Below are 26,894 nucleotides of genomic sequence, written 5' to 3' on the forward strand. Positions count from 1 at the left end.
GCTAAGCTGGGTACTGTAGGTGAAAGGGCCCATAACCCATTACCAACCGTCCAAGCCATGTTGGATGGACAAATTTCCACCCTTGATTAAACAAACCTACATACCAGGGATGTGCAAAATCAGTCCAGCTAGGGTTTTATATGGTTGTTCATCATCTTTGTATCTGAGCACCAAGACACATCAGAAAAGACCTTCCAGACACTCTTTAAACTGAAAACAGCCCTCTTTCTTCATGATTTGAAACCAAAACCCCAAACGTTTTCAATATTATTAATAATAGTATTCCAGAAGTGGCCAATATCCACAGTTATGGTCCAACGCCACCTTGTGCTAGGCACTGTACAAACAGAACAGAAAGATGGGCCCACCCCAAAGAGCTTACAATCTAAGACAAGACAAGAGGTAACAGGTAGCTACAGACAGATAGACAAAGGAGCACAAGGAAACTATGATACAGTACTGGTCAGCATAATAGCCAGTGGTCAGAGTTTTTTGTGGGTGTCACAGCAAAGGAAGGTTTTAAGGAGGGATTTGAAGGAAGAGAATGAGGTAGTTTTGCAGAGATCTATGGGGAGCTTTTCCCAAGTGCAAGGGGCAGAAAGCACAAAGATACTAATTTGAAAAACTAGTGAGTGATTAATATTAATAATATTCGACAAGCCTCTGAACTTGGTATTAACTGCGTCATGAAGCAGAAATACCAAAACGTTCCAAGAACATTTATGCTTGAGGTATTCATGACCTGATCAAAGCCAGGTACTAATAAGAGTCTTCTATGAGTGTTTGGTCTCATGAGATTTCCAGAGCAAAGAAGTTTGAATAAGTCTGGCCAAGCATCTAAACTTCTTGCTCCTTTTTGATCAAGAGCTACAGCTGGGAACTTTTGGGGGTCAGCTGTCATTGGTAGTATTTTCTTCTCTACTTTTGGTAATTGGGCCATCTTTATCTTTCTATAGTAAGGGTTCTGAGAAGAAGCAAGAGCCGAGAGTTAACCAGATAACCTCCCTTGCTTCTGGAATGGTCGAAAAGGTGACGATGCAGCAGGAAGTCTTGTCACAGCAGCAAATGGCCAGAAATAACTCTAGTGATCCCTCCCAGTGCATGACAATTGAGAATTCAGTTCCTCGCCACAGAAATAAAAAGAACAAGAGGAAAAAAACAGATGGAGAAAACGCTAACGTTATTGGTTGGAACTTCAGCTTTTTCTCCATCTGTTTCCCCCCCCCCCGCCTCTTGCTTATTTTTTTGTGGGGGATTGAATTTAAATTAATAATTGAGATGCACTAGGCATGCTGGCATGTTGCTGATTATGTCTTATAGGTGATGTTCAGATCTGGTAGTCAGATGGACCACTACTGTTAGAGAAGAAAGGTGGGTTTGTAGATTACGCTTGGCGTGGGGCTATATAGACCTAGGTCTGATTCCCAGTTCTGCCACAGACTCCCTATGTGACCCTGGGCAAATCACTATATCTCTCTGCCTCACTTTCTCCTCTCTCCTTCATCTACTTGGCTTGTAAACTCTTTGCAGGGCAGGGACTGACTCCTACTATGTGTACGTACACACCTAACACAATGGGACCCCAGGCTTGGTTGAGGCCTTGGGTGCTGCAGTTCTCTCCTTTTGAGAGGGAAAACAAGGTAGCCAGACATCAGACACATGCACTAGCTTTCCAGGAGTGAAGGAGTTGCCCCAGTCTCTCAGATGCTCAGAGAACACAGGTTTCAGGCCTCAATATACCCCGAGCTGGGGTGGAGTGAGGAGGTGAGTGGCAGGTGGGGGTGACAAAGGGGGGCCTGGCAGAGGAGTAAGGAGGTGAGCGGTGAGCCAGCAGCAGGATGAGGAGGGCAGGTGCGGGTCTGGCTCTGAGTGGGGGAGTGAGGAGGCAAGCAGGGGTGTGTGTGATGAGGCGGGAGGCGAGTGCGGGGGGCGAGGAGGCGGGAAGCAAGTGAGGGTGGGGAGAGGAGGTGGACGGTGGGGAAGGGGGTGAGCAGCGAGGCGAGTGGGGGCGGGGGAGCCCTGGCGGAGGAGTAAGGAGGTGAGCAGTGAGTGGGGGAGAGAGGAGGGACACAGGAGGCGGGCGGGGGCTGAGGAGGTGAGCGGTGGGTGCATGGGCAGCAGGTAGAGCCCCCCCTTTGTGGAGGCTAGCCCCCGACCCCACCCCTTCTGCCCACGCTCCCCTGCAAAAAAACCCAAAACCTTACATAAAAATAAAAATTTTTGGAAAAAAGTGACAGCACGGCCTCCAGCCAGAGTTGGTGGCTGCACTCTGAGGCCACCAAAAAAATCTTTGCGAGAATGCCGGGTCTAAACTGTCTTTCAGCCAGTGGGTCGTGACCCCGGAGCTTATGAAAGGCAATCGGGGGGTCGTGAGGCAGTGAAAATTGTATTGTAATCTTAGGCAAAGAAAATCTCATTCCCCCACACCCCATCCACCTTTAACCCTTCAAGATCAAGTGCTCTTTGTCAATCTCTTAAAACATACACACACACACACAAGTTGTATAGGTTTAACATTAATAGCGTTGATACATTTTTTGGTCTTACTTTGATAGCAAACATAAAGGCGTTATGCTAGCTTGAGAAACGCTGGTCTGTAACCCATAGGGCTAGCTTTAGCCTTTATTTTATTCAGCTGTAATGCAAGTAACCTACAGGCCCGTATCCTATAAGACACTAGCTTCTGCAGTTAGCATAAGGCTTGAGGCCTATAAACTTTGGCACAGATAAATGGCCTAATGGTCACCCCTAAGTTTTGGGGAACTGGAAATAGTGTGTGTAAGAGGAAATTTTGTCCATAACAACACCATAACAGCCAACCACAGGAACATGAGCTAACATTGGCTTACACTGACGTTTAACCTTTCCAGACTACTGTACCCCTTTCACGAGTCTGATTTGTCTTGTATACCCCCAAGTTTCACCTCACATAAAAACTACTAGCTTAAAAAATCAGACACAAAAATGAAAAAAATATACACTATTCTTGAAAATTTGCTTACTTTCTCATTTTTTCCATATAATTATAAAATAAATCAATTTGAATACAAATATTGAACTTAGTTTTCAGTGTATAGTATATAGGGAAGTATAAACAAGTCATTGTCTATATGAAATTGTAGTTTGCACGGACTTTGCTAGTGCTTTTTATTTAGCCTATTGTCAAACTAGGCAAATATCGACATGAGTTGATGTACCCTCTGGAAGACCTCTGTGTACTCACAGGGGTACGTGTACCCCTGGTTGGGAACCACTGGGATATGACATCTGCAGATATCTTGACCACAAGAGTGCCATGAGAACAAACTGATGTATATGATAATAAGTTGAGATCATGAATATACTGACCTATAGGAGAAGACCACCCCAACATTAGTAGGGTGAGGAAATACAAACAAGGAAGAGGGGAGAAGTCACTACTGAATATGCTTTAGACATAGTGGCATCAGCGTAACACGTTATAAAAAGTTCTATCCCAGCCTGCGGGCTGGAGGAGAGAGAGATGTAACCCTTGGGAGGTGCCAGAATGGTGCCCACTGGTGATGAGCAGGAAGGTGATGGTGATGGAGAAGATAATGGCTAACATTTCAGGTTGCTCTGCAAGGGATGGCGTGAGTATATGGATGTTCAGATGTATGTTTTGTATTGTCTCTACCTACCTTGCTGGGTGAGAGTATTTGTGACTTTGCTAAAGGTAATAATAAACTATTATAAGTACAGAAGGGTTCCTAAAGTGTGAGTGTTGCAACTGTGCACATAGGGGTTCCCAACTGAACAGTAATTTTAATAATACTGGGCCTGATCTTGGGACAAGAACCTGTCAATCCTCAAAGTGATAACTGGGAATTTTAAGTAATCAATATAATTAACACATAATCTTTAGATCAAGCTACATGTCTTAAGGCACAGTGATGGGGTCTAAGAGGACAAGGGAGAAGAAGAAGACAGAGTGGCTCAACAGGGCTACATGAGTCCCCGGCTTTAGAATCTCAATATCGAACAGCAAATCCAATAATAAAATTAAATAATCCCTGAGCAATGGGTTGCTATTACTGGCTAACAACTACTTTTGTTAGCTAATGGCCCAAGGTGATGCCAAGAGCAGTTAACGCTCCAATAACTGGATGTTAAATGCAGTTGTGCTTGATTTTGAGGGAATTACAAGCATGATACGAGATTCCAGGGACATTTTTCTCTTTCACACACCTAGCTCGGAGTTTAAAATCGATCCTCTCCACAGGTTCTTGGCCATTTGGAAACTTTAGATAAGGGTACCCCTCGGGGAGCACAGCAGGAGGGAGAGAAGGTGTATTTGCAGGCTGAGGGTGAAGATAATGGAGTTTTATGAACTTCCATCAGGAACTTGGATTGAAGGGTATAGCAGTGACTGCAGTAGGAGCTCTCAGACTAGGTGGTCTAATGGTCCAAGCACAGGGCAGAACGCTCCGATCTCCTGAATTCTTATCCTGGGTGCTACACTCATTCACTCTCTTCTGTGGCATTAAGAAAGTCACTGAACTACTCTGGATCTCGACTGCCCAATGTGTAAAATGGGGTTAATGATTGTGACCTCCTTCACTCGCATTTGAGAGGATAAAATAGCTAATGTTTGTCAAATACATTAAATATGGGAAGCGCTATACAAGTACTCCCATATTATTAATGCCCCAGAAAATGTTACAGGCCTAATGGCTTTGTGATATTTAAGCAACATCGCCAATCCCAAACAGTCAAAAATCATGGCACAGACCCAAAAATCAGGATAATAAAAAAGAACAATACATTTGGAGTTTGTTTTATTTTTCTTCTGATTTCTGAGCCTTTAGAATATACCTGGATCCCATTTTCAAGCTTTTCTTGAAGCCATGAGGCCTAGAAATTTACTTGGTTTCAAAATGAAAGCTGAGATTTTAACATAGTCACATGACCTTAGGAACTGGGGCTTTCAGAAAAGAGCAAATATCAAGAGCAGAGGTTCATAGAAATCAGGATTTCTGTCCCACTGAAAAGTCCAATATTTCTGTATTTGTTTTCGTCCCATATTGAGACATACTAAAATAACAAAACTTTTTCTAACGTGAAAAGTTCCAAACAATTTTGATTCAGAAATGTTGAAATGCTTTGTTTCGAGTCAGTTCAACTTTAAACTGTATCTGCCTCTTTATCTGTTAAATCAGTTTTTAAACCAGTTCAGTTAAACTGTTGCAAACCCCTGTTAGTTTGGTCTCAGGGGGTATGTTTTCACTGAACAACTAACCCTGGTGATCCGCACCTGGGTCTGAGCAGCCAGGTTAGCGTAGCTCAGGTGTGAACATGCCCACCAAAAAAGCCCTACCCATCCTCACTGTTTCTACACTCACCCATGTGTGTCTGGGGGGACATATCCCATGGTTCTTTGTGCTGAGAGGCTCTAGGATTTCTTCCCAGACAACAGTGTCAATTGTGGGAGAACTTGTGTGCCCTTTGGGAGGAACTGTGGGAAAGGGCATTGGAGGACTATCAGCATTCAATTGACTTTGCCTCATTCTTCTCTCAGTGCCAGGCACCCTGGGTGGACCACATATCCCATGGCTCAATGAAGTGAGACTGAGGTGCATCATGGGAGATGCAGATCAGTGAAGGAGTCCACAGGAGAGAATGGAGGCACAAAGCACCCGAACTGCAACTCCCATAGGCACCACAACATCGTATGTTGATGCAGTTTAATGTTGAATTGACTTGAAACCAAATGTTTTAGTGCAGTTTAACAAACTGAAAGGTTTCAACTCACGTTGAAGGAATTCGTATCAACACATTTCATTTTGATTTGCCTGATGGAAAATCAAAAAATGTTGTCCACGGAACATTTTGAGTTTGTGGAAACCACATTTTCTGTCGAAAAATCATTCTGATGGAAATTTTCCAACTAGCTCTAATCCTGAGATTTGCAATAAAATCACGAGAGGTGGTAACATTATTTAATTATTTCCTGCAGTGTTTTTTTATGGATCTGTTTCATAACAGCAATAAGCCAAGCCAAGGCAGTGTGTATTTCTGGGCATTTATATTGCTCCTTCAGAAGCTTGTCTGCCTCTCTTTGGTCTAGAAACTGATGGGAAGACTGGTGAGACCAGGTTCACTTGTGAGCTATGTAGCATTTTCTGCAAAGTTGGAAATACTGATGGAATAAACCAATCCTGAGGTGTTTTATCATTTTCAGAGCTGTCCAGAACCACAAAGTGAAGCAGCACATGAGAATGAAATATAAACATCACAAACAGCAGCTGAAACGACCTCAAGTTTTTCAAACCCTAAGGAAACGTTTGTGGAAAAACTGGACAGCGTCCAGCGGAGGGCAACAAAAATGATTAGGGGGCTGGAGCACATGACTTATGAGGAGAGGCTGAGGGAACTGGGATTGTTTAGTTGCAGAAGAGAAGAATGAGGGGGGATTTGATAGCTGCTTTCAACTACCTGAAAGGGGGTTCCAAAGAGGATGGACCTAGACTGCTCTCAGTGGTAGCAAATGACAGAACGAGGAGTAATGGTCTCAAGTTGCAGTGGGGGCGGTTTAGGTTGGATATTAGGAAAAACGTTTGCACTGGGAAGGTGGTGAAGCACTGGAACGGGTTACCTAGGGAGGTGGTGGAATCTCCTTCCTTTGAGGTTTTTAAGGTCAGGCTTGACAAAGCCCTGGCTGGGATGATTTAGTTGGGGATTGGCCCCGCCTTTGAGCAGGGGATGGGACTAGATGACCTCCTGAGGTCCCTCCCAACCCAGATAGTCTATGATTCTATGAAAGTTTGAGTTGTGTTTTGCGGGATTGATTCATGCTGTCTGAAGTATGTTCACCAATCCCCTGCATGCAGAGCTGGCCCTTTAAAACCCCTCATTGCATGTATGGAAGGAGAATCTTCTTTGACAAGGCAGTGAAATTCACCCTGCAGGTCAGGAGGCTGCTTAAAGGGCCAGGAGTGCATGAGCTCCGAGCCATGTATACAGGTCGGGATGAGATAAATCCTCGGGTGACCAGCCTCACTGAAGTAAATGGGAGTTTTTCTATTGGCCTCAGTGAGGCCAGAATTTCACCCCTAGAGTTTAGCGCCCACATCTACTTACAGACCACATGCAGGAAGAGGACGGCAGTGTCAGAGCCCAGGCTGTTTTCGGCGTAGGCCGTCACCTGAAAGATCCCAGCGCTCTTATAAACGTGCCTGATGCCCTCCTCTATGGGGCTGAAATTAGCATAAGACATGGCAATACCATCTCCGAAATCCAGCTGGATGTTTGTCCTCTGGAGATCGCCCTGCAACGGAGAGCACAGTGGTTAGGAACTCAGCTGAGAGGCGTGATTGATGTTCCACTCCATCCCGCTGCTCAGCTTCACTTTGTTGGTGCGAAGACAACCCCGGCACATGGCAAAACGATCTCCGCCAAGTGCTGCAATGCCCCAAACACAACCAGCACCAGCACCAGCTCCAGCTCGTACATTATATCTATTATATATCAGAATGCCCAGAACAACCGGGACATTAAGAGGTCTGAGCAGGTGCTATCCTCCTACCCCTGATCCAGTGGTTCAAGGGGGGAGAATGCCACTACAGTGCTGCTTATGTGTCGCCTGATATGTGTCTATATTGGGGGCAGTTGAGATGGGAGAAGCTGCGTAGATGACAGGTTATGTCTCTGCTGGAGGATTAGCTAGGAGCGCCTTCCAGGTGCTGCTGGAGTGCACTGCATACATGAAGAAGAGGGCGTACAAATGAGCGAATAGTTGCAGACAAGAAATCCCAGAGGCTTAGGCCTTGTCTACTTGCAGAAGCTGCAATGGTTTCATTTAAATCAGTTTTTAAACCAGTTCAGTTAAACAATTATATCAGAGGATATGTTTTCACTGAACAGTTAACCCAGGTGATCAGCACCTGGGGCTGAGAAGCCAGGTTAGCCTAACCCTGGCAGGATGCGGTCACAGCAAAGCCCTTTCCATGTTACTGCATCCTCACTGTTCCTGCACTCGCCCGTGTGTATCTGGGGAGGCATATCCCATGGTTCTTTGGGCTGAGATACTCTAGGATTCTTTCCCACTCAACTGTGTCAGTTGTGGGAGAACCTGTCTGCCCTTTGCAGGGAATTGTAGGGAGGGCATTGGAGGACTGTCAGCCCTTGAGTGACCTAGCCTGCATTCTCGCTGCAAAGTGGGCAGGTTCCAGCCTCAGTTAAACCAGGGCCCCGGGCTCTAACCTATGCCCCCAGTGGGGTGAGCTTGCCTGAAATTAGAGCACCTCCAAACCCAGGTCAAAGGTTTTGCTGTGTGGATGGTAGGGAGGTTTGGGCTAAAACGCAGGTAAGCGCCCGAGTTAACTGCAGTGAAGACAGGCCCAAAGTGGTTTATTTTTACATTTGTTTCCAATTGGCTAAATCAAAATAAGTCTGCTTTAAACCAAAATAAAAGCGTCCACGTGGCCTTCTTCACTGATTTAAGTAAGTCAGTTTAAAATCACCCCTTACTTTAAATCTGTGTAGCTCTCTGTGCAGATAAGCACTCACAACCCAAAATCCTTTCTTTAAGGTGATAAGGATTCCAATCACATCCAGTTTGGACTGGGAAAGTGGGTAAAAGAGAGAGAATGTTTGAGTACATCCCTGGGATGCTCCACTCCAGAAATCAAACAGATTCTATCTCTATGTATATTCAGAGAGAGGAGAGAAATTCCAGCTCAAGACCAACCACTGCTCCTGAGTTTAACATGCTCTCATGAGCTGCTGTGAACAGCCTGCTCCCATGCAAGACAACAGCAAAACTCCCACAAGCTACAATTTGCAGGCTCAGGATCAAGGCTAATGATGTCGATCCACTACATGCTGGTCTAATTAGTGGAGGGAAACTACCATGCAGCTCAGACCCAGTTAATGCTTTTCCACCTCCCTCCCTCGGACTTCACTGGAATAAACTACCATACTCACAGGGCTGCATTAAACCCCAAAGGGGCCAGGTGATTAAAAGCACCATTTTGCCTTTGCTATGCAAAACAGGGATAGCTTCCCACAATAACAACCAGATTTAGGGGTAGATTCTCTGCTCTGATCTGCTCTCTCTGCACAGGTCAAGTGGCACAAAGGGAACAGAAGCCTTCTATAATTTCATGCTTGGGATGCCCCCCAATAGGATAGCATCCTCAACAGCCTTAAAGCTGAGAGAGCTGGCTCCCTCCCTGCAACCCTCAAGGTACGTTGGGGGCAGAGAAGAGGATTGGCTGGAGGTTGTAGGTGGTCCTTTGGAGACCATAACTACCTGAATTTACAAGCAACAGCCAATCAACTGGAAAGTGGCTTAGGAAACGCAACAGAATTTCCAAAGGTGGACAAAGCCGATGACACAGCAGCATGTCCACTCAGGCTCCGGGACAAATCTTTCCCTCCCTTTACAACTTACTTCTGCTTAGTGACTTTCCGAGCTGGACTGACAGCGCCGGGGAGTGGAATCTCTTCTTCCACAGCTCAGAGAGTGACTGTGTTAGCTTCTTCCCTGCCAATGTATCTTTGCCTTGAGCCATAGGGATTGTATCACTTAACCCCCAGGTCCATTCCATCCATGGCCTCTCTGCTGGGACTACGAGCCAGGGTGCTGTGCATGCAGGTAGCTTTTGTGAGGACGACACTTGGGTGAAATCCTGGCGCCATTGAAATCAAAGGGGAGTTTTGCCATTGACTTCAATGGGGCTTGCATTTCGCCTTTGTTCTCTTGGAATATGGACAAGTTCTATAGAATTTGACAGGGAGGAAGCCAACAGGCTTCTATAGAAATGTAACTGAGTGCTATAAAACCCAGAGGATTTAGTAGAGGGTGAAGACGCTTTTTAACCATCCTATAGAATTCTTTAGCAAGGACCGAATGCTCTACTGTACTCTCCTGGACAGTTCAAACATTGGATAGAAAGGTTACTAATGGAAGGTTTTGAATCAAGGTTGGATTGCTTTTCTAAACAATCTGCTCTAGGAATTATTCTGGGGAAGTTCTCCGGCCTCCTATACAGGAGGTCAGACTAGATGATCGCAGTGTCCCCTTATGGACCTGGGAATCTATGAATTCACTACTGCCTGTTAAATGCCACAGGACTTTTCTGTGAGGGCCTGCACTGAGCCCACAAACTCATTCTATTGGGAGGCCGCTGAACATATGGTAAAAACACAGCTGGTCTGGATTCAGTCCTGGTGACCTCAGGGTGAAAACTCCATCTCTGGAGTTCCAACCTCGTGCCATGTCATTTTCTTTTTGTTTTCCTTATTGTTTGGTGGCCGGGTTTTTGGTTTGTTGGTTGGTTTTTTCCCCTCCCCTTTATATAAAGGGAAGGTTTTGACATGGAGATTAGGGAACAGATTTCTAATAGCTAAACAGTAGCAGATGATCCTTCCACCCAATTACTGGCTCTTTAATGCAGACCCAGCAATAGTGCTAATCCGCCATTCCCCATTTCCTTAGCTGCGGACTGGTATTTGAAATATCGAAAGGTGGCTGCTTGCCCCATGTACAATGGGTTTATGAATATAAATTGAAGTGGAAACAAAGAGGAGGCATTTCAAACGGATAAAAATCATTGCTCTCCAGATTTATTCAAGAGGCGCTTTCTACAGCTTTGGTCCTGTAAACAACTCAATGGGAATGTGGTAGAGGCCTGCCGTAAAGCTTGCAGCTCTGTCAATGGAATGATAGGGGCAGCTGATGGGCAGCGGGAATCGGTGGAGATGGGTGTTACCTATAGGATACCTTGGCAGCTCTTCCCCATTGGAGCTCAGCTGGGAAAGTTTTCCAAACCGAGGGCTGCACTGGCAATTTGTCAGAAGCCCACAAGGAGAGAAAGAGAATGGGTGAAATCTTGGCCTCACTGAAATCAATACTAAACTCCCATTGATTTCAACTGGGCCAGGATTTCCACCCATATCTTTATATATTTACATATTTTTACCACCTAGGAATAAATATGCAGAGTCCTAAGATTTGCTCAGGCTTGTTCTTGTTTTTTCAGTTCGCTAGCAATAAAATCCTGCTGTTGAGCAGCTTTGTCCTCGCCTGCAACGTTAGGGACCTGATTTCAGCGGTGCAGCTCCCACCTGGTGCAGAGTGGCAGAGGGAGCCAGGGGCTCACTTACTCCATTCCCACCTACTTCAGCAAAACAATAAAGAGACTCATACCTATGCTTCCTCGTGTCTGCCCGGACCCTACGTCCAGGGAGCTCATGTGAGAGTGCATTCTTATTCCTTCTTACTCCATTGCTTAACTGCACAATCTAAGTCACAATCCAGAGCTAAATTAATGAAATTATAACAAAGCTATATATACCTTCAATATATAAAACCCACCACCATGTGCTTATTGTAGGATTACCAGCATGGAGATCTTTTAACAGCCAGCTACGCCATATGGTAAAATCCAAGATCCACCATAAATCTAGGGAAAATTACCTTTCTGAAGAACATATGGCACAACCTTCAGCTCCTCATGGATGAGCTCAGGTTCAGCCATTCATACTTGTGTGTTCAGGACACCCAGAAATAGACAAAATAACAGTTACTTGTAACTGCGCACAGAGCCGTCGGACCAGATCATCAGCTTGTGTCGTCCACCAACTTGAACAGAGCTACACACTAATCCCATCTCAGGGTCTGGCACACTGTTAGAATGCTATGAAGCCAAGCACATAACTAACACACACACAACCACACACACAGAGGTGCATTAGTATTTTTTTAAAGCCCGGTCAGACATAGTTCTGGCACGAAAACTAGAGGGAAGCAGGGATTTTACTATATTTCCTCAAGTTTTGTAATAATCAGAGCTGAGGAAAATGAACATTTCTTTGTTTTCTCTGAATTTTTTTCCTAAGGTTTTCAGGTTTGTTTCAAAAAAACAATTCCCTCTCTCGTCTGAAAATTGATTTTGTTTGTTTAAAACGGAAAACTTTTTGATTTTACCTAAAAAAAAACCACCAAAAATTCTCCATAACAGAATTTTTGTCATGAAAATTTCCATTTAATTGAAAAATCCATTTTCTATTATTAAAATGCTTCAATGGACACATTTTGACCACCTCTAGTAACAATAGATAACATTTTAGGCACAGGGCACTGCAGCTATCATATCTGATCCCCTTTCAACATCTTAACCCTGCCTATCTGTTTATTCACCGGAGCCTTCAATTCCTGAAACCTTGTGCCAACACAACTCTTCAACTACCTTGCTTGCAACCTTATTCCTGTCTGTCTATCATTCTTTGTCTGCAGCTGTTCCGCTTGAGTTCCCTAATACATTACTACTAGATTCCAAATTTTTAGATTGTCTGTTCTTTTCTGAACTCCCACTCAATAATGTCTCTACAAATCTTTATACCTTGTCAAATCTAAACAGATAAAAGAATCAGCCAGGTAGACGAGAAATTCCCATTGTGCAGAAGCAGGAGAAATATGAACCTATGCAAAGAGACACCGTCATCTCAGACTGGTTACAATGAACCATTTCATTGCATTATATTTTTAATGAAAAATATGTGGATGCTTAAAAAAACCCTCAGGTTAGAGAAAAGTATTAGAAGACAGCATGATACCATAGCTAGGTCACTAAACTGGGAGTCAGGAGAGATGGCTTCTGGTCCCAGATCTCACAGTGACACCAGCTTTGTGACTTTGGGCAAATCATTTCACCTCCCTAATACTGTTTCCCCTTCTACCCCTGCTCTGCGTTTTCTGTGAAGACTGTGAATGATTTGGGGCCAGGATGGTCTCTTTTTGAGTGTTTGTCCAGCACCTAGCTCAATGGGTCCTGATCTTGGTTGGGGTCTTTAGAAGATACCATAATGCACATAATTCATAATCATGGTATTTAGGTTAAAAGAAATCAATGACAAAAGTTTTACTTTTAAAAATATTAAAGCATCCCTCTGTCCTTTGGGAACCTAAACACACCTCCATTGAATTAGAGTAGGAAAGCAAAATAGACCAGAAACAGACAATGAAGCTGACCAACGTGGTTTTATTGTCTGAGCTGACTGAAATGCACAAAGATAAACAAACAGAACACAGAATGCCAAGTAAACCTGATTTCTCAAATTCTCTCTTTCTTTTTACCATGGATGATTTAACACTTCTATTCTGATCCCATCTACACAATCTGCCCTGTTTATTGCGACCCAGGGAAGGCATTTGATAATTTCCCATGTTTCTTTCTTGCGTGCACATTCAGTGTCTGCCGGGAGATTTTTAACAAGGAAATTATGTTTTATTAAAGGTATCCACAAAATGGCAGTGTCCAAAATGGATACAGCTGGGATTTTTAAAGAAGCCTGATGGATTTAGGCCCCTAAATACCATTTACGTGGGATTTGGGTGCCTGATGTCCTTACACATGCCTTTGAAAATCGTCCTGAGAGCGTACCAAGAATCAGCGATCTGTTAAGGCTTTATGTCAATCCACTGCATGGTGGTGAAGTTTTCTGGACAAATGCACCCCAAACGTAGGCCTCCTTGCTGAATACAGAGAGGTATTAGGGGTAAAGCCACAGCAATCGATTATCCATGGGAGGTTGGCAAAGGGGATCAGAAGAAAGGTCTGTGATTTCCAAGAGATCCTGACAAATCATGTGCCAAAGGCTCATGGCAACTACACGGTGGTTCAAGATGCCGCTCTGAGTGCCCTGGGGCCTGGATCACTCAGGCATAATCCTCAGCCACATCAAGCTCTCCCTGGGTGCATCTGAATGAGGGAGGTGAAAGTGGTGCTAAGTCGCACATCAACCTTCCCTGATCCCAAGGGCCAGCCCATTAGGGGCTTTATACTGATGGGGACTGGCTAGGGGGCAGTGATCTCTGGCCCTGCCCCCTCTTACCCCCAGTCATGACCCCAAGCCCAGGCGTGTTGGGGGCAGATTGGATGGCGCACAGCCAGCTGCAGTGGCTTTACCCCAGACCAGAGGAGTCCCAGCTGCCCCTGTGTAGCTGCCTGAGCAGTGTAACCACCCAGAAACAGGGCAGTGGCCTGGCCCCTCTACTTTGCCACAGATCATGAGCAGTGAAACCCACCCAGACACAGATTTCTCCATTGTGTCCTCAACTCTGACCTCCAGGGAGTTCCTCTGGGGGGAGAGAGTTGCTGAGCCTCTTGTGTTCTATTCGGCCATTGCCCTCTAAGCTGAGACTGTCAGACAGGAAACTAGGTAGTTGAAACCATAATGGGGATTTTTGCAACATGGTGAATTATCTCTCTAGGGTCCTCAATAGAGGCCATCAGGCAAAAGGTCCTTTTATTGCAACTGCTGTCAAGGACCCAGAAAAAGGCCTTATCCAGCAGATGTGGGGTTGGCCACAGAATCCGCCACCAGCTGCAGAACTGTGCAGCAAGACCTAAGCTAGCATTGTCCATTGATCTCTTGCACAGCACCTAGCACCATGATCCATGACTAAGGCTCCTCAGCACTATTGCAATACAATACATGGTCATCATCACTTCCTATAGTATCAGAGGGGACTAGCAGCTAGCCAGAGGTATACTTCCTTATTCAGGGCTTGCATCAATAGTGCAGGGGTCTAGAAGGGGAGTACCAGCATCACTCTGGCTTGGGACTTCCTTATGACCGTGACAGACAGAAGTGTTGCCTGGTGCTATCTGTACTAACCTCAAACTGGGCTAGTGTTTCAGAAGAAGGAAGAGGAGGGAGATGGTCTCAGCTGGATTTCTAAGCCCATCTGAAACGGCTGGATTTTCAAAGAGGCATACAGAAGTAAGGAGCCCAATTCCCATTGAAAGAATCAATGAGATTTGGGCATCTCACTGCTCTTTGTGTCTCCGAAAATCTTCCCCTACAATTATGCCCTATCCTGGAGTGACTTTCTACAGGCTTGGGCTAGCCAGCGCCGAGGCTGCTCCAGCCTTTTCATGATCCTAGCAGAGCTTTGCAGCCCTCCATGCATTAGGACATTCGTCATTCCACCCACCTTCTGTGAAAGGCTTGAAGTGTGGCCACCTGAATGCCATTCTCCTAATGAAGCCGGTAAATTAAAGGAAGGGGCAGCCCACACTTCAGCGGTCCAGTGAGCCCAGAGACCTACCTCTTCCATAAGGATGATGAAGGTGGTGTTGTGCCCTTGCTGGGCAAGCAGCTTGCCGTCGGTGGTGAGGACGTGCAGCCCACGCGGGGCTTTGCCCGGGCATTGCTCTGCTTTGGCCACATATTTCTCTCGCAGCCCGTCCGTGCAATTGTTAGAGACAATCCTCCGATACCTGTGGAACATGGACAATTCGGGTGGGGCTCGGGAGAGTAGGTTTTATTTTTATAATGTACGCATTTCAAAGAGCTGCCCCAGGCTGACAGCCCACACACTCCTGCTAGTGCTCCCCTCACATCAAAGAAAATCAAAGGCTTTATTAATTCGCAGAAGCCAAACAAATCACGATCCAGCCTTCTCTGGAGACCCCGGCTCCACCCATGAGAACAGATTCGTATTGTTGAGCCGAATCTCTACGTACCACTGAAAGCTGGAGAAGGCCTATTCAACTCCCTGTTCTGTCTCCTGCATTATAGCATTTCATTATGGTTTTGTTACACTGTGTCTGCTCCTATTCTGCTCCAAGGCACCCTGAATGATTTGGCAGGAGTTTTGACCAGCCCAGTTTTAAATGATTCAAGGAGCAGGTTTCTCTTGGCTCCATTCAGAAGCAAAGCAAAGAGATTAGCTGCCTGTGAGGACACTTGGCAATTTGTTGCCTTGTTCCGGGAGATTAACCCTCCTAGTCATTGCCTCATAGAACTGGGGAAGGTGAGCAGGACTTCAGCAGCTCTTCCCACTCCAGTGCAGCCCTGCTGTCAGGGGCTCCCCCGGCTGCAGCCAGCCCACTTTAATGACAATCTTTCACCACGGAGTGGTTTCCTGAGAACTGTGAAGACGGCCTTACAGTAGCCCAATTTTCATTGGCAACCCTTCAGTAAACAGCCAGCACTTGTGAGCAAATTGGTGAGCAGGGCATGGCACTCATAAGCAACCCTACAACCGACCTCCAAGTAAACATCTTCTGAGGCACACAAAGAATGTAAAAATGACAAACCAGCATCTTCAGCCCACTATTCCAGAGCGACCCTACCAAAACAAACCAGCATCTGCAGCCCAGCGTTCTAGAGCGACCCTACCAAAACAAACCAGCATCTGCAGCCCAACGTGCCGGAGTGACCCTACCAAAACAAACCAGCATCTGCAGCCCAGCGTTCTAGAGCGACCCTACCAAAACAAACCAGCATCTGCAGCCCAACGTGCCGGAGTGACCCTACCAAAACAAACCAGCATCTGCAGCCCAGCGTTCCAGAAAAACCCTATCAAAACAAACCAGCATTTTCAGCCTAACATTCTGGAGCCACCGTATCAAAACGAACCATTGGGCAGAGCCTGGTACTCATAAGCAACCTTGCGTCAGCCCTCAAAGCACACACAGCCTAAGAATATGAGGAATGTCATAGTAACAAATCAGTATGTGCAGACCTAGTGCTATGGGAACCCTACAATAACAAACTACTAAATACACACAGTGAAGGCGGGAAAAATTGGTTAAGAATGCACAGCATAAATCCAAACTTCCTTAGGAGTTGTTATAAATACGAACAGTAAGAAAGAAACAAATTATATGAAAAATCATGGAAAACACCCTGAGCGTGTCCATTTACATGTTCTGCAGCTGCTCAGGTGGATATTTTGATTCGTACTTTAATTTTGCAGCAGTGGTGGCCTGAAGTGTGGGCTCCCAGGATCATATATCACTAGATAGCAATGTAATATCTACATGTCACTTATGTTAATGGACTTCTCTCAGTGGCTGAGGAGTGAGGCACAGTTCCATATAGATGATGCTGCAAAAAAGCAACTCGCAAATAAGGCTGGAAAACCGCCAGGCAGGGTAGAGATAACGCTAATGGTCCAGACTTACTGTAAATACAAAAAGGTCACCAAAAGCGAGAGCCAGCTGGACTTACCCAGTGCTGTTCAGGTAACTCTGGCCGAGACTGCAGTCTTTTGGCAAGGAGGACGGGTTGAACCAGAAAGCTGGGATGCACTGGTTGTTACTGTGCCTTTCATAGCCATAGTCACTATGGAAACAGAAAGGTAACGAGGAGCATAATCAGATCATAATAGTTAAGCCCTGGAACAGGTTACCTGAGGAGGCTGTGGAATCCCCAACATTGGTGGTTAAGAACAAATCAGACAAGCACTTGTCAGGGATGGTCCAGGTACACTTAATCATGCCCTCGTGCATTGGGATGGACTAGATGACCTCTTGAGGTCCCGGCCAGCCCTACAAGTTCTAAGATTCTATGTGCCATGGGTAACCACAATCTCCGGGAATCACTTATTTACTAGAGCTGGCTAGGAAATTTGAGCTAACTTCCTTTTCCCCAACAAAAACAAGCTTTACTTTTAATTATGATAACTTTTGTGGAAGAGAAAATGCAGGGGTTTTGACAAGCCATGCTATTTATTGGGGAACAAGCTGTTCTTTCTACTCATGCTGCCTTATAGTCCATCAATAGGTATCCAAACTTGGAGTCCTTGTTCCGATTTCACTGTGTCCTTTCTTGATCAAAACTCCCAGGGGTGTCAGAAGGAGTCTTGACTCACAGCAAAGTAAAACCAGAGTAACTGATTCAGCAAAGCTCTTAAATATATCCTTAACTTTAAATGCATGCTTAAGTCCATCCAGATTCAGCAGCACACACGCTTAAGCCCCATTGACTTTGTTTTGGGCATTAAGCATATTGGAATGGATTTAAACACATGATTAAGTGATTTGCTGATCTGGACCCCAGTGAGTGCCCAAATTAGGGAGGCTAATACTATGCTAAGCAGCACTGAACACTGAACCTGGAAGCATGGAACACCCAGTCGATGGGCTTTGCTACAGAATGTGGAAGAATGTAGCCCCAGAAAGCTTTGCTGAATGGCAAGCATTGCAGAACTTTGGAAGATTGTTGTTCCATGTGGTGGCAAGAGAGGAAGAAAATCTGATTCACTTCTAGCTTTCTTTAAAATAAGTAAACCTATAGCCATTTAATTTTTTGCATTTTCTTTGGTTCCATGAACCAAACCACATTCCAGGATCTCGCCACATTCACGACAGGGAAGCGTTTCACAAGGCACAAAATGCCAGGAGCTGATCTTGAATGATTAGCAGAGGGATAAAGATTAACAGCATGCCTGAACAGTGACAGGTTAACTCAGCAAACAAGGACATGATTGATGCCTGTCCAAAACAGCACTTACAACAAACAGTGGAGCTGCCCTAGTAATCTAATGGTTACACAACAGAAGGTTCCCTGCAGCTGGGAGCGTACCCCCAGAGCTCAGACTCCCAGGGTCAGGCAAGCTTGAACTCTGGTGACTGGCTTGAGAGCTGCCACATCCACACTGCTATTTTTACCATGCTAGCTTGAGCCCTGCTACAGTGAGTCTGTCTACCCAGGCTGGGAGGCTCACTCCCAGCTCCAGTGTAGACATACCTTTACTGTCATGCACAGGGGGAGGAATCCAGCTCACCAATCCCTCCCTGTGTATGACAGTGAAGGGGATTTCAGAGGAACAGCCGTGTTAGTCTGTATTTGCAAAAAGAAAAGGAGTACTTGTGGCACCTTAGAGACTAACCAATTTATTTGAGCATGAGCTTTCGTGAGCTACAGCTCACTTCATCAGATGTATACCGTGGAAACTGCAGCAGACTTTATATACACACAGAGAATATGAAACAATACCTCCTCCCACCCCACTGTCCTGCTGGTAATAGTTTATCTAAAGTGATCATCAGGTTGGGCCATTTCCAGCACAAATCCAGGTTTTCTCACCCTCCACCCCCCCACACAAATTCACTCTCCTGCTGGTGCTAGCCCATCCAAAGTGACAACTCTTTACATAATCAAGTCGGGCTATTTCCTGCATAGATCCAGGTTTTCTCACATCCCCCCCACCCCCATACACACACAAACTCACTCTCCTGCTGGTAATAGCTCATCCAAACTGAAGGGGATGGAAGCACACCCAGCTGTCCTCCCAAATGATGAAGTCACAGGGCTGATCAGAAGCAGAATGAAGTCAATGGGAGTCTTTTCATTAGTTTTGGTGGGCTTTGGATCAGATCCTCTGGGCCTCCCTCTGTGGCTAGCTGCAGCTAACGTGGGGATTTTTAGATAAAGATGAGGAATAAAAAGAAATGATCACGAAGTTCACCTCACAACAAGCCAACCAACTCCAGCACTGTGGGAACCACAGACGTCACGAAAGCTCCACGTGCCCTGTTATGCTCTTGGTTTTATCCAGGAGCATGCTAGAGTCAGAACGGAAAGCTTCAGGGAAGGGTTTTAGTAAGATAAATTCACTGGGCAGCCTCACGGTTGCCAGTATTCTTTGGAGGACAGAGATTTCCGAGCTGCATAAAAAGGTTCAGAAATTCCCTAATGCTCTTTGTCGCAACGTTCCATTTAATCATTCTCAGAGGGTCAGCCTGGCACAGTAAAGAATGCCTGGCAGTGACTGCGTAATTAAAGATGTTCAGGAGGAGCCGTACTTTGCCCAAAAGACTAAAAGAGCTGCATAAATATTTAATAAAATTAAAGACAACATTGCTGTATGCCCCGAAGACTGTGGGCTCATTCATTAACTTCTGGTAATTGTATATTAAAATCTCACATGCTGCCCACCTTCCCTCTTGCAAGCCCCAGGGTTTGCATAAGTTAGGGAAATAATCACATCCAGCTGCTTCTCTGTCTTTCCTTTCTTGACAGAGTAAGTAAAGAACGGGGGGGAGGGGGGGAGAATACCAGCACATATTTTAATAACATTTCTCAGTTCCATTGTTTCTGCACAAGGCAAGAGTTTGATTTTTAAAATGATTATGTCTGTGTGTGTCTGCAGCCACAGCTATGCCCTCACTGTATCTATCCACACGCTTCGCACCAGGTTAGCAAACCCATCTGGTTTCATCTGTAATTGGGGTCTTGCCCGGAAAAGTGACTAAGCCATAAGGACACGGTGGAGTTCCACGTGTCTTGCCCTTCAATGACTCCCAATGAGAGCTCTTCACCTTACTTGTTAAATAAGGACTGGCCAAGATTTCCAAAACGGACTGGTGACTTTGGGTGCCCAACTTGAGATGTCCGGAAGGACCATGTTTTTCAGAATGTGTTCAGTGCCATCCTATGAAAATCAGGCCCCTTAAAATATCGCCGGTTGGGCATCCAAAATGGAGGTGCCCCAAATCACTAGCCACTGTTGAAACTCTTTGCTGCATTCTCCCCCCCCTCCCCCCCAGTAACTGTCAGCCCTGCAAACTCAACCTAGGATTGGAACGTGAACTGGTTCTTTCTGGCCCGTGCGTCACCATCAATGAAGATTCAGCACTCAGAACCCAGTTATGGATTCTGGTGAGGCTGTACAAGCTGGACTAGAATCCAGCTGTCTCCACTATAGTTATGTTGGCTCTGCTGGGCTAACAGGAGAATAAGGCAGTAAAACCTTATTTTAGTGTGTAAGGTAGGTGGAAATGACACTGACTAGATACAGGAAGTGGGTCCAATAAGAAGGTGCCATTTTTACGGTCACTTTCCCAGGTACAACTGCATTTTAAGGCCAAATAAGCTAGAGTAGCTTTGCACTTCAGCCTTAAAAATACACCAGGCTGAACTCTGGAATGAGAAAGCAGGAATGCTTCAAAGTAGTAACCAACCAGACAAACACAAAAGCATCTGTGCAGATCAGTGACAGGCTGAGCACAGTGGCGGAAGCAAATTATGTGGTATGGGTAAATGATGCAGGGACGTTCGGTGCTTATTGTAAAATGTTAAAAGAAAAGGAGTACTTGTGGCACCTTAGAGACTAACCAATTTATTTGAGCATGAGCTTTCGTGAGCTACAGCTCACTTCATCAGATGTATACCGTGGAAACTGCAGCAGACTTTATATACACACAGAGAATATGAAACAATACCTCCTCCCACCCCACTGTCCTGCTGGTAATAGCTTATCTAAAGTGATCTTCCTGATAACACCATCCTGGCTACTATGGATGTAGAAGCCCTCTACACCAACATTCCACACAAAGATGGACTACAAGCCGTCAAGAACACTATCCCCGATAATGTCACGGCTAACCTGGTGGCTGAACTTTGTGACTTTGTCCTTACCCATAACTATTTCACATTTGGGGACAATGTATACCTTCAGATCAGCGGCACTGCTATGGGTACCCACATGGCCCCACAGTATGCCAACATTTTTATGGCGGATTTAGAACAACGCTTCCTCAGCTCTCGTCCCCTAAAGCCCCTACTCTACTTGCGCTATATTGATGACATCTTCATCATCTGGACCCATGGAAAAGAAGCCCTTGAGGAATTCCACCATGATTTCAACAATTTCCATCCCACCACCAACCTCAGCCTGGTCCAGTCCACACAAGAGATCCACTTCCTGGACACTACAGTGCTAATAAACAATGGCCACATAAACACCACCCTATACCGGAAACCTACTGACCGCTATTCCTACCTGCATGCCTCCAGCTTTCACCCTGACCACACCACACGATCCATCGTCTACAGCCAAGCTCTGCGATACAACCGCATTTGCTCCAACCCCTCAGACAGAGACAAACACCTACAAGATCTCTGTCAAGCTTTCTTACAACTACAATACCCACCTGCAGAAGTAAAGAAACAGATTGATAGAGCCAGAAGAGTTCCCAGAAGTTACCTACTACAGGACAGGCCTAACAAAGAAAATAACAGAACGCCACTAGCGGTCACCTTCAGCCCCCAACTAAAACCCCTCCAACGCATTATTAAGGATCTACAACCTATCCTAAAGGATGACCCAACACTCTCACAAGTCTTGGGAGACAGGCCAGTCCTTGCCTACAGACAGCCCCGCAACCTGAAGCAAATACTCACCAACAACCACATACCACACAACAGAACCACTAACCCAGGAACTTATCCTTGCAACAAAGCCCGTTGCCAATTGTGCCCACATATCTATTCAGGGGACACCATCACAGGGCCTAATAACATCAGCCACACTATCAGAGGCTCGTTCACCTGCACATCCACCAATGTGATATATGCCATCATGTGCCAGCAATGCCCCTCTGCCATGTACATTGGTCAAACTGGACAGTCTCTACGTAAAAGAATAAATGGACACAAATCAGATGTCAAGAATTATAACATTCATAAACCAGTCGGAGAACACTTCAATCTCTCTGGTCACGCAATCACAGACATGAAGGTCGCTATCTTAAAACAAAAAAACTTCAAATCCAGACTCCAGCGAGAAACTGCTGAATTGGAATTCATTTGCAAATTGGATACTATTAATTTAGGCTTAAATAGAGACTGGGAGTGGCTAAGTCATTATGCAAGGTAGCCTGTTTCCTCTTGTTTTTTCCTACCCCCCCCCCCAGATGTTCTGGTTTAACTTGGATTTAAATTTGGAGAGTGGTCAGTTTAGATGAGCTATTACCAGCAGGAGAGTGAGTTTGTGTGTGTATGGGGGTGGGGGGGATGTGAGAAAACCTGGATCTATGCAGGAAATAGCCCGACTTGATTATGTAAAGAGTTGTCACTTTGGATGGGCTAGCACCAGCAGGAGAGTGAATTTGTGTGGGGGGGTGGAGGGTGAGAAAACCTGGATTTGTGCTGGAAATGGCCCAACCTGATGATCACTTTAGATAAGCTATTACCAGCAGGACAGTGGGGTGGGAGGAGGTATTGTTTCATATTCTCTGTGTGTATATAAAGTCTGCTGCAGTTTCCACGGTATACATCTGATGAAGTGAGCTGTAGCTCACGAAAGCTCATGCTCAAATAAATTGGTTAGTCTCTAAGGTGCCACAAGTACTCCTTTTCTTTTTGCGAATACAGACTAACACGGCTGTTCCTCTGAAACCTGTAAAATGTTAGCTTTTCTCGTTAAGAGTGAGAACAGAACCCAACGTGCCACATCTCTCAGGATAATCCAGAAGAGTCTTAAATTTCATTGCTGCATTAGGAATAAGTGAACAATTGGTTCAGCAAAAATGAAAAAAAATCTACCTGATGTCCCTGAACCTTTGTTCAGACCAACCACCACTGATATTCAGAAAAAGGCAGCTACCTTTCTTCACATTATTTCTCATTTTGGTCGCACCTGGTGCATGTCCAGATCCCAGCCAAGGCTGTACCAGGAAGTCTTGAAAAAAAACTATGGATCAGATCCTCAGCTAGCGTATATTGGCATAGCTGCACAGATGTCATGCAGGAGACATGAATGGAATCCAGCCTAAGAAGTCATCAATGAATTTAGTTGACTTTCACCAGCTGAGGATTTGGTCCTGCCTACTTAACTGGAAGCAGGAAATGAAAACACCTTCCCAAGACAACCTCTTCTTGTTGCATTCTCAGCCCAGTTTAGCTGTCCAAGAGGTGCAGGCAGTTAGGTGTGTCAAGGTTCCTCCCCCACTCTGAACTCTAGGGTACAGATGTGGGGACCTGCATGAAAAACCTCCTAAGCTTATCTTTACCAGCTTAGGTCAAAACTTCCCCAAGGTACAAAATATTACACCCGTTATCCTTGGAATGGCCGCTACCACCACCAAACTAATACTGGTTACTGGGGAAGAGCTGTTTGGACGCGTCCTTCCCCCCAAAATACTTCCCAAAACCTTGCACCCCACTTCCTGGACAAGGTTTGGTAAAAAGCCTCACCAATTTGCCTAGGTGACTACAGACCCAGACCCTTGGATCTTAAGAACAATGAACAATCCTCCCAACACTTGCACCCCCCCTTTCCTGGGAAATGTTGGATAAAAAGCCTCACCAATTTGCATAGGTGACCACAGACCCAAACCCTTGGATCTGAGAACAATGAAAAAGCATTCAGTTTTTACAAGAAGACTTTTAATAAAAAATAGAAGTAAATAGAAATAAAGAAATCCCCCCTGTAAAATCCGGATGGTAGATATCTTACAGGGTAATTAGATTCAAAAACATAGAGAACCCCTCTAGGCAAAACCTTAAGTTACAAAAAAGATGCACAGACAGAAATAGTTATTCTATTCAGCACAATTCTTTTCTCAGCCATTTAAAGAAATCATAATCTAACACATACCTAGCTAGATTACTTACTAAAAGTTCTAAGACTCCATTCCTGTTCTGTCCCTGGCAAAGACCAGCATACAGACAGACAGAGACCCTTTGTTTCTCTCCCTCCTCCCAGCTTTTGAAAGTATCTTGTCTCCTCATTGGTCATTTTGGTCAGGTGCCAGCGAGGTTACCTTTAGCTTCTTAACCCTTTACAGGTGAGAGGAGCTTTCCCCTGGCCAGGAGGGATTTCAAAGGGGTTTACCCTTCCCTTTATATTTATGACACGCCCCCCAAATCTCAGCTAGGGTGGAACACTGGCTGGGATTTCTTCCTGGAGCTCTAGGAAAAACAGAGTTAATAAGACACATGCATCTCTAAATATACTACCAAGTACATAAAGACTAACAATATTTTCCACATCTCAAGGACGATTTTAACCAGTTGATTCTGGGAAACTTTCACGGGAGAGTGCATCAGCCACTTTGTTAGAAGCTCCTGAGATGTGTTGGATGTCGAAATCAAAATCTTGGAGAGCTAAACTCCACCGAAGAAGTTTTTTGTTAGTTTCCTTGACGGTGTGAAGCCACTTCAGTGCAGCATGGTCGGTTTGCAGGTGGAAACGCCGTCCCCAAACATATGGGCGTAGCTTTTCCAGAGCGTAGACAATGGCATAACATTCTTTTTCAGTGACTGACCAGTTGCTTTCCCTCTCAGACAGTTTTTTGCTGAGAAACACTACAGGGTGGAATTCTTGATCAGGTCCTTTCTGCATTAAAACTGCTCCCACACCACGCTCGGACGCATCTGTGGTTACTAGGAACGGTTTGTCAAAGTCTGGGGCCCTTAGTACAGGGTCAGACATGAGTGTCGCTTTAAGCTTGTTAAAGGCCTTCTGACACTTTTCGGTCCACTGAACAGCATTTGGCTGTTTCTTTTTGGTTAGGTCTGTCAGTGGGGTAGCGATTTGGCTGTAGTGCAGTACAAATCATCTGTAATAACCCGCCAAGCCTAAGAAGGATTGAACCTGTTTCTTTGACTTTGGGACAGGCCACTTTTGGATAGCATCCACTTTGGCCTGTAGGGGGCTGATAGTTCCTTGACCCACCTGGTGTCCAAGGTAAGTCACTCTGTTTAGGCCTATTTGACACTTCTTAGCCTTAACAGTTAGTCCTGCCTCCCTTATGCGCTCAAGGACTTTTTGTAGATGTTCCAGGTGGTCTGCCCAGGAATCCGAAAATATGGCCACATCATCAAGGTAGGCGACTGCATATTCCCGCTAGGAGACCATCTACAAGTCTTTGGAAAGTGGCGGGTGCATTTCGCAGCCCGAAAGGGAGTACATTAAATTCATACAGCCCGAGATGTGTGATGAAGGCTGACCTTTCCTTGGCAGATTCATCTAGCGGTACCTGCCAGTACCCCTTGGTTAAGTCCAAGGTAGAGATGAACTGGGCCCGTCCCAGTTTCTCTAATAGTTCATCTGTGCGTGGCATTGGATAGTTGTCTGGGCGAGTTACAGCATTTAGCTTCTTAACCCTTTACAGGTGAGAGGAGCTTTCCCCTGGCCAGGAGGGATTTCAAAGGGGTTTACCCTTCCCTTTATATTTATGACAAGGTGTGACAACGTTCCTGCTCTACCTTGGTGGGTCTTGCACTTATTTGCTCGCCTTGGAGCTTCACGGTAGCCCGCAGCTTGGCCGTTTTTCTGAATTCACAGTCCAGGTCGACTCCTCCTGTGTCTGACCAGGAGTTGGGAGGATTTGGGGGGAACCCAGGCCTGCCGTCTACTCCGGGTTCCAGCCCAGGGCCCTGTGGAATGCAGCTGTCTAGAGTGCCTCCTGGAACAGCTGTGTGACAGCTACAACTCCCTGGGCTACTTCCCCATGGCCTCCTCCTAACACCTTCTTTATCCTCACCATAGGACCGTCCTCCTGGTGTCTGATAATGCTTGTACACCTCAGTCCTCCAACAGTCTGTGTTCTCACTCTCAGCTCCTAGTGCCTCTTGCTCCCAGCTCTTTACATGCACACCACAAACTGAAGTGAGCTCCTTTTTAAAACCCAGGTACCCTGATTAGCCTGCCTTAATTGGTTCTGGCAGCTTCTTGATTGGCTGCAGGTGTTCTAATCAGCCTGTCCTAATTGTCTCCAGAAGGTTCCTGATTGTTCTGGAACCTTCCTGGTTACCTTACCCAGGGAAAAGGGACCTACTTAGCCTGGGGCTAATATATCTGCCTTCTATTACTCTTCTATAGCCATCTGGCCTGACCCTGTCACATAGGGCATTCATCTGAACTGCTGGGTATTTGTGCCTGTCCCCCGAAACCTTGTGTGTACCCCCACCCTTTTGAGAATCATCTGTTGTTAGTCACCCCTTAGCATCCTCCTGCAGAAATTCCAGACACGGACACTTTCCCAAAATTTAAGAGCAACATCAGGGTTTTTTTAAAAACCTCAAAGCAGTTTGGAATTTTACAATGCCATTAACTCGAAACATCAGTATTTATGCAAAGCAGCCTGTGACTTCTGACAGGCCCACGCTGCACGGGGGTGTGAAAGAAGCCGATCTGGCTTTTGCTGTTGACATTTCTTAATAAAGTCTCGCTGAAAAGCAATAACAATTTCCCAGGCTAAAATGAAAAACATTGCCCTGTTTTGCACGATGCGGCTTCAAGTGGCTACAGAAGTCAAGTGAGGCTGAAATTCCTTCCCTGTAGGGGCACCCTTTGAAGGGGAAACTCTCCCTTCAAGGTACAACTCATGCAGTCCTTTGTTAGA

The 26,894-nt window shown here is 45.5% G+C and overlaps 1 protein-coding gene across 1 annotated transcript in view; it reads right to left on the reverse strand.

Moving 5' to 3' along the window:
* The window catches only part of SORCS3 (sortilin related VPS10 domain containing receptor 3), a 500,711-nt gene that overhangs the window by 31,152 nt on the left and 442,665 nt on the right, over positions 1 to 26,894 (reverse strand). The window contains exons 17-19 of the mRNA XM_048857132.2: positions 16,987 to 17,100; positions 15,077 to 15,248; positions 7,099 to 7,285 (exon numbers count right to left, since the gene is read on the reverse strand). Of these exons, the coding sequence (XP_048713089.2) occupies positions 7,099 to 7,285; positions 15,077 to 15,248; positions 16,987 to 17,100 (473 nt within the window). The remainder of the gene's footprint in view (positions 1 to 7,098; positions 7,286 to 15,076; positions 15,249 to 16,986; positions 17,101 to 26,894) is intronic.

The sequence above is a fragment of the Caretta caretta genome, chromosome 7 (genome assembly GCF_965140235.1).
Source record: "Caretta caretta isolate rCarCar2 chromosome 7, rCarCar1.hap1, whole genome shotgun sequence".
Classification (NCBI taxonomy): domain Eukaryota; kingdom Metazoa; phylum Chordata; order Testudines; family Cheloniidae; genus Caretta; species Caretta caretta.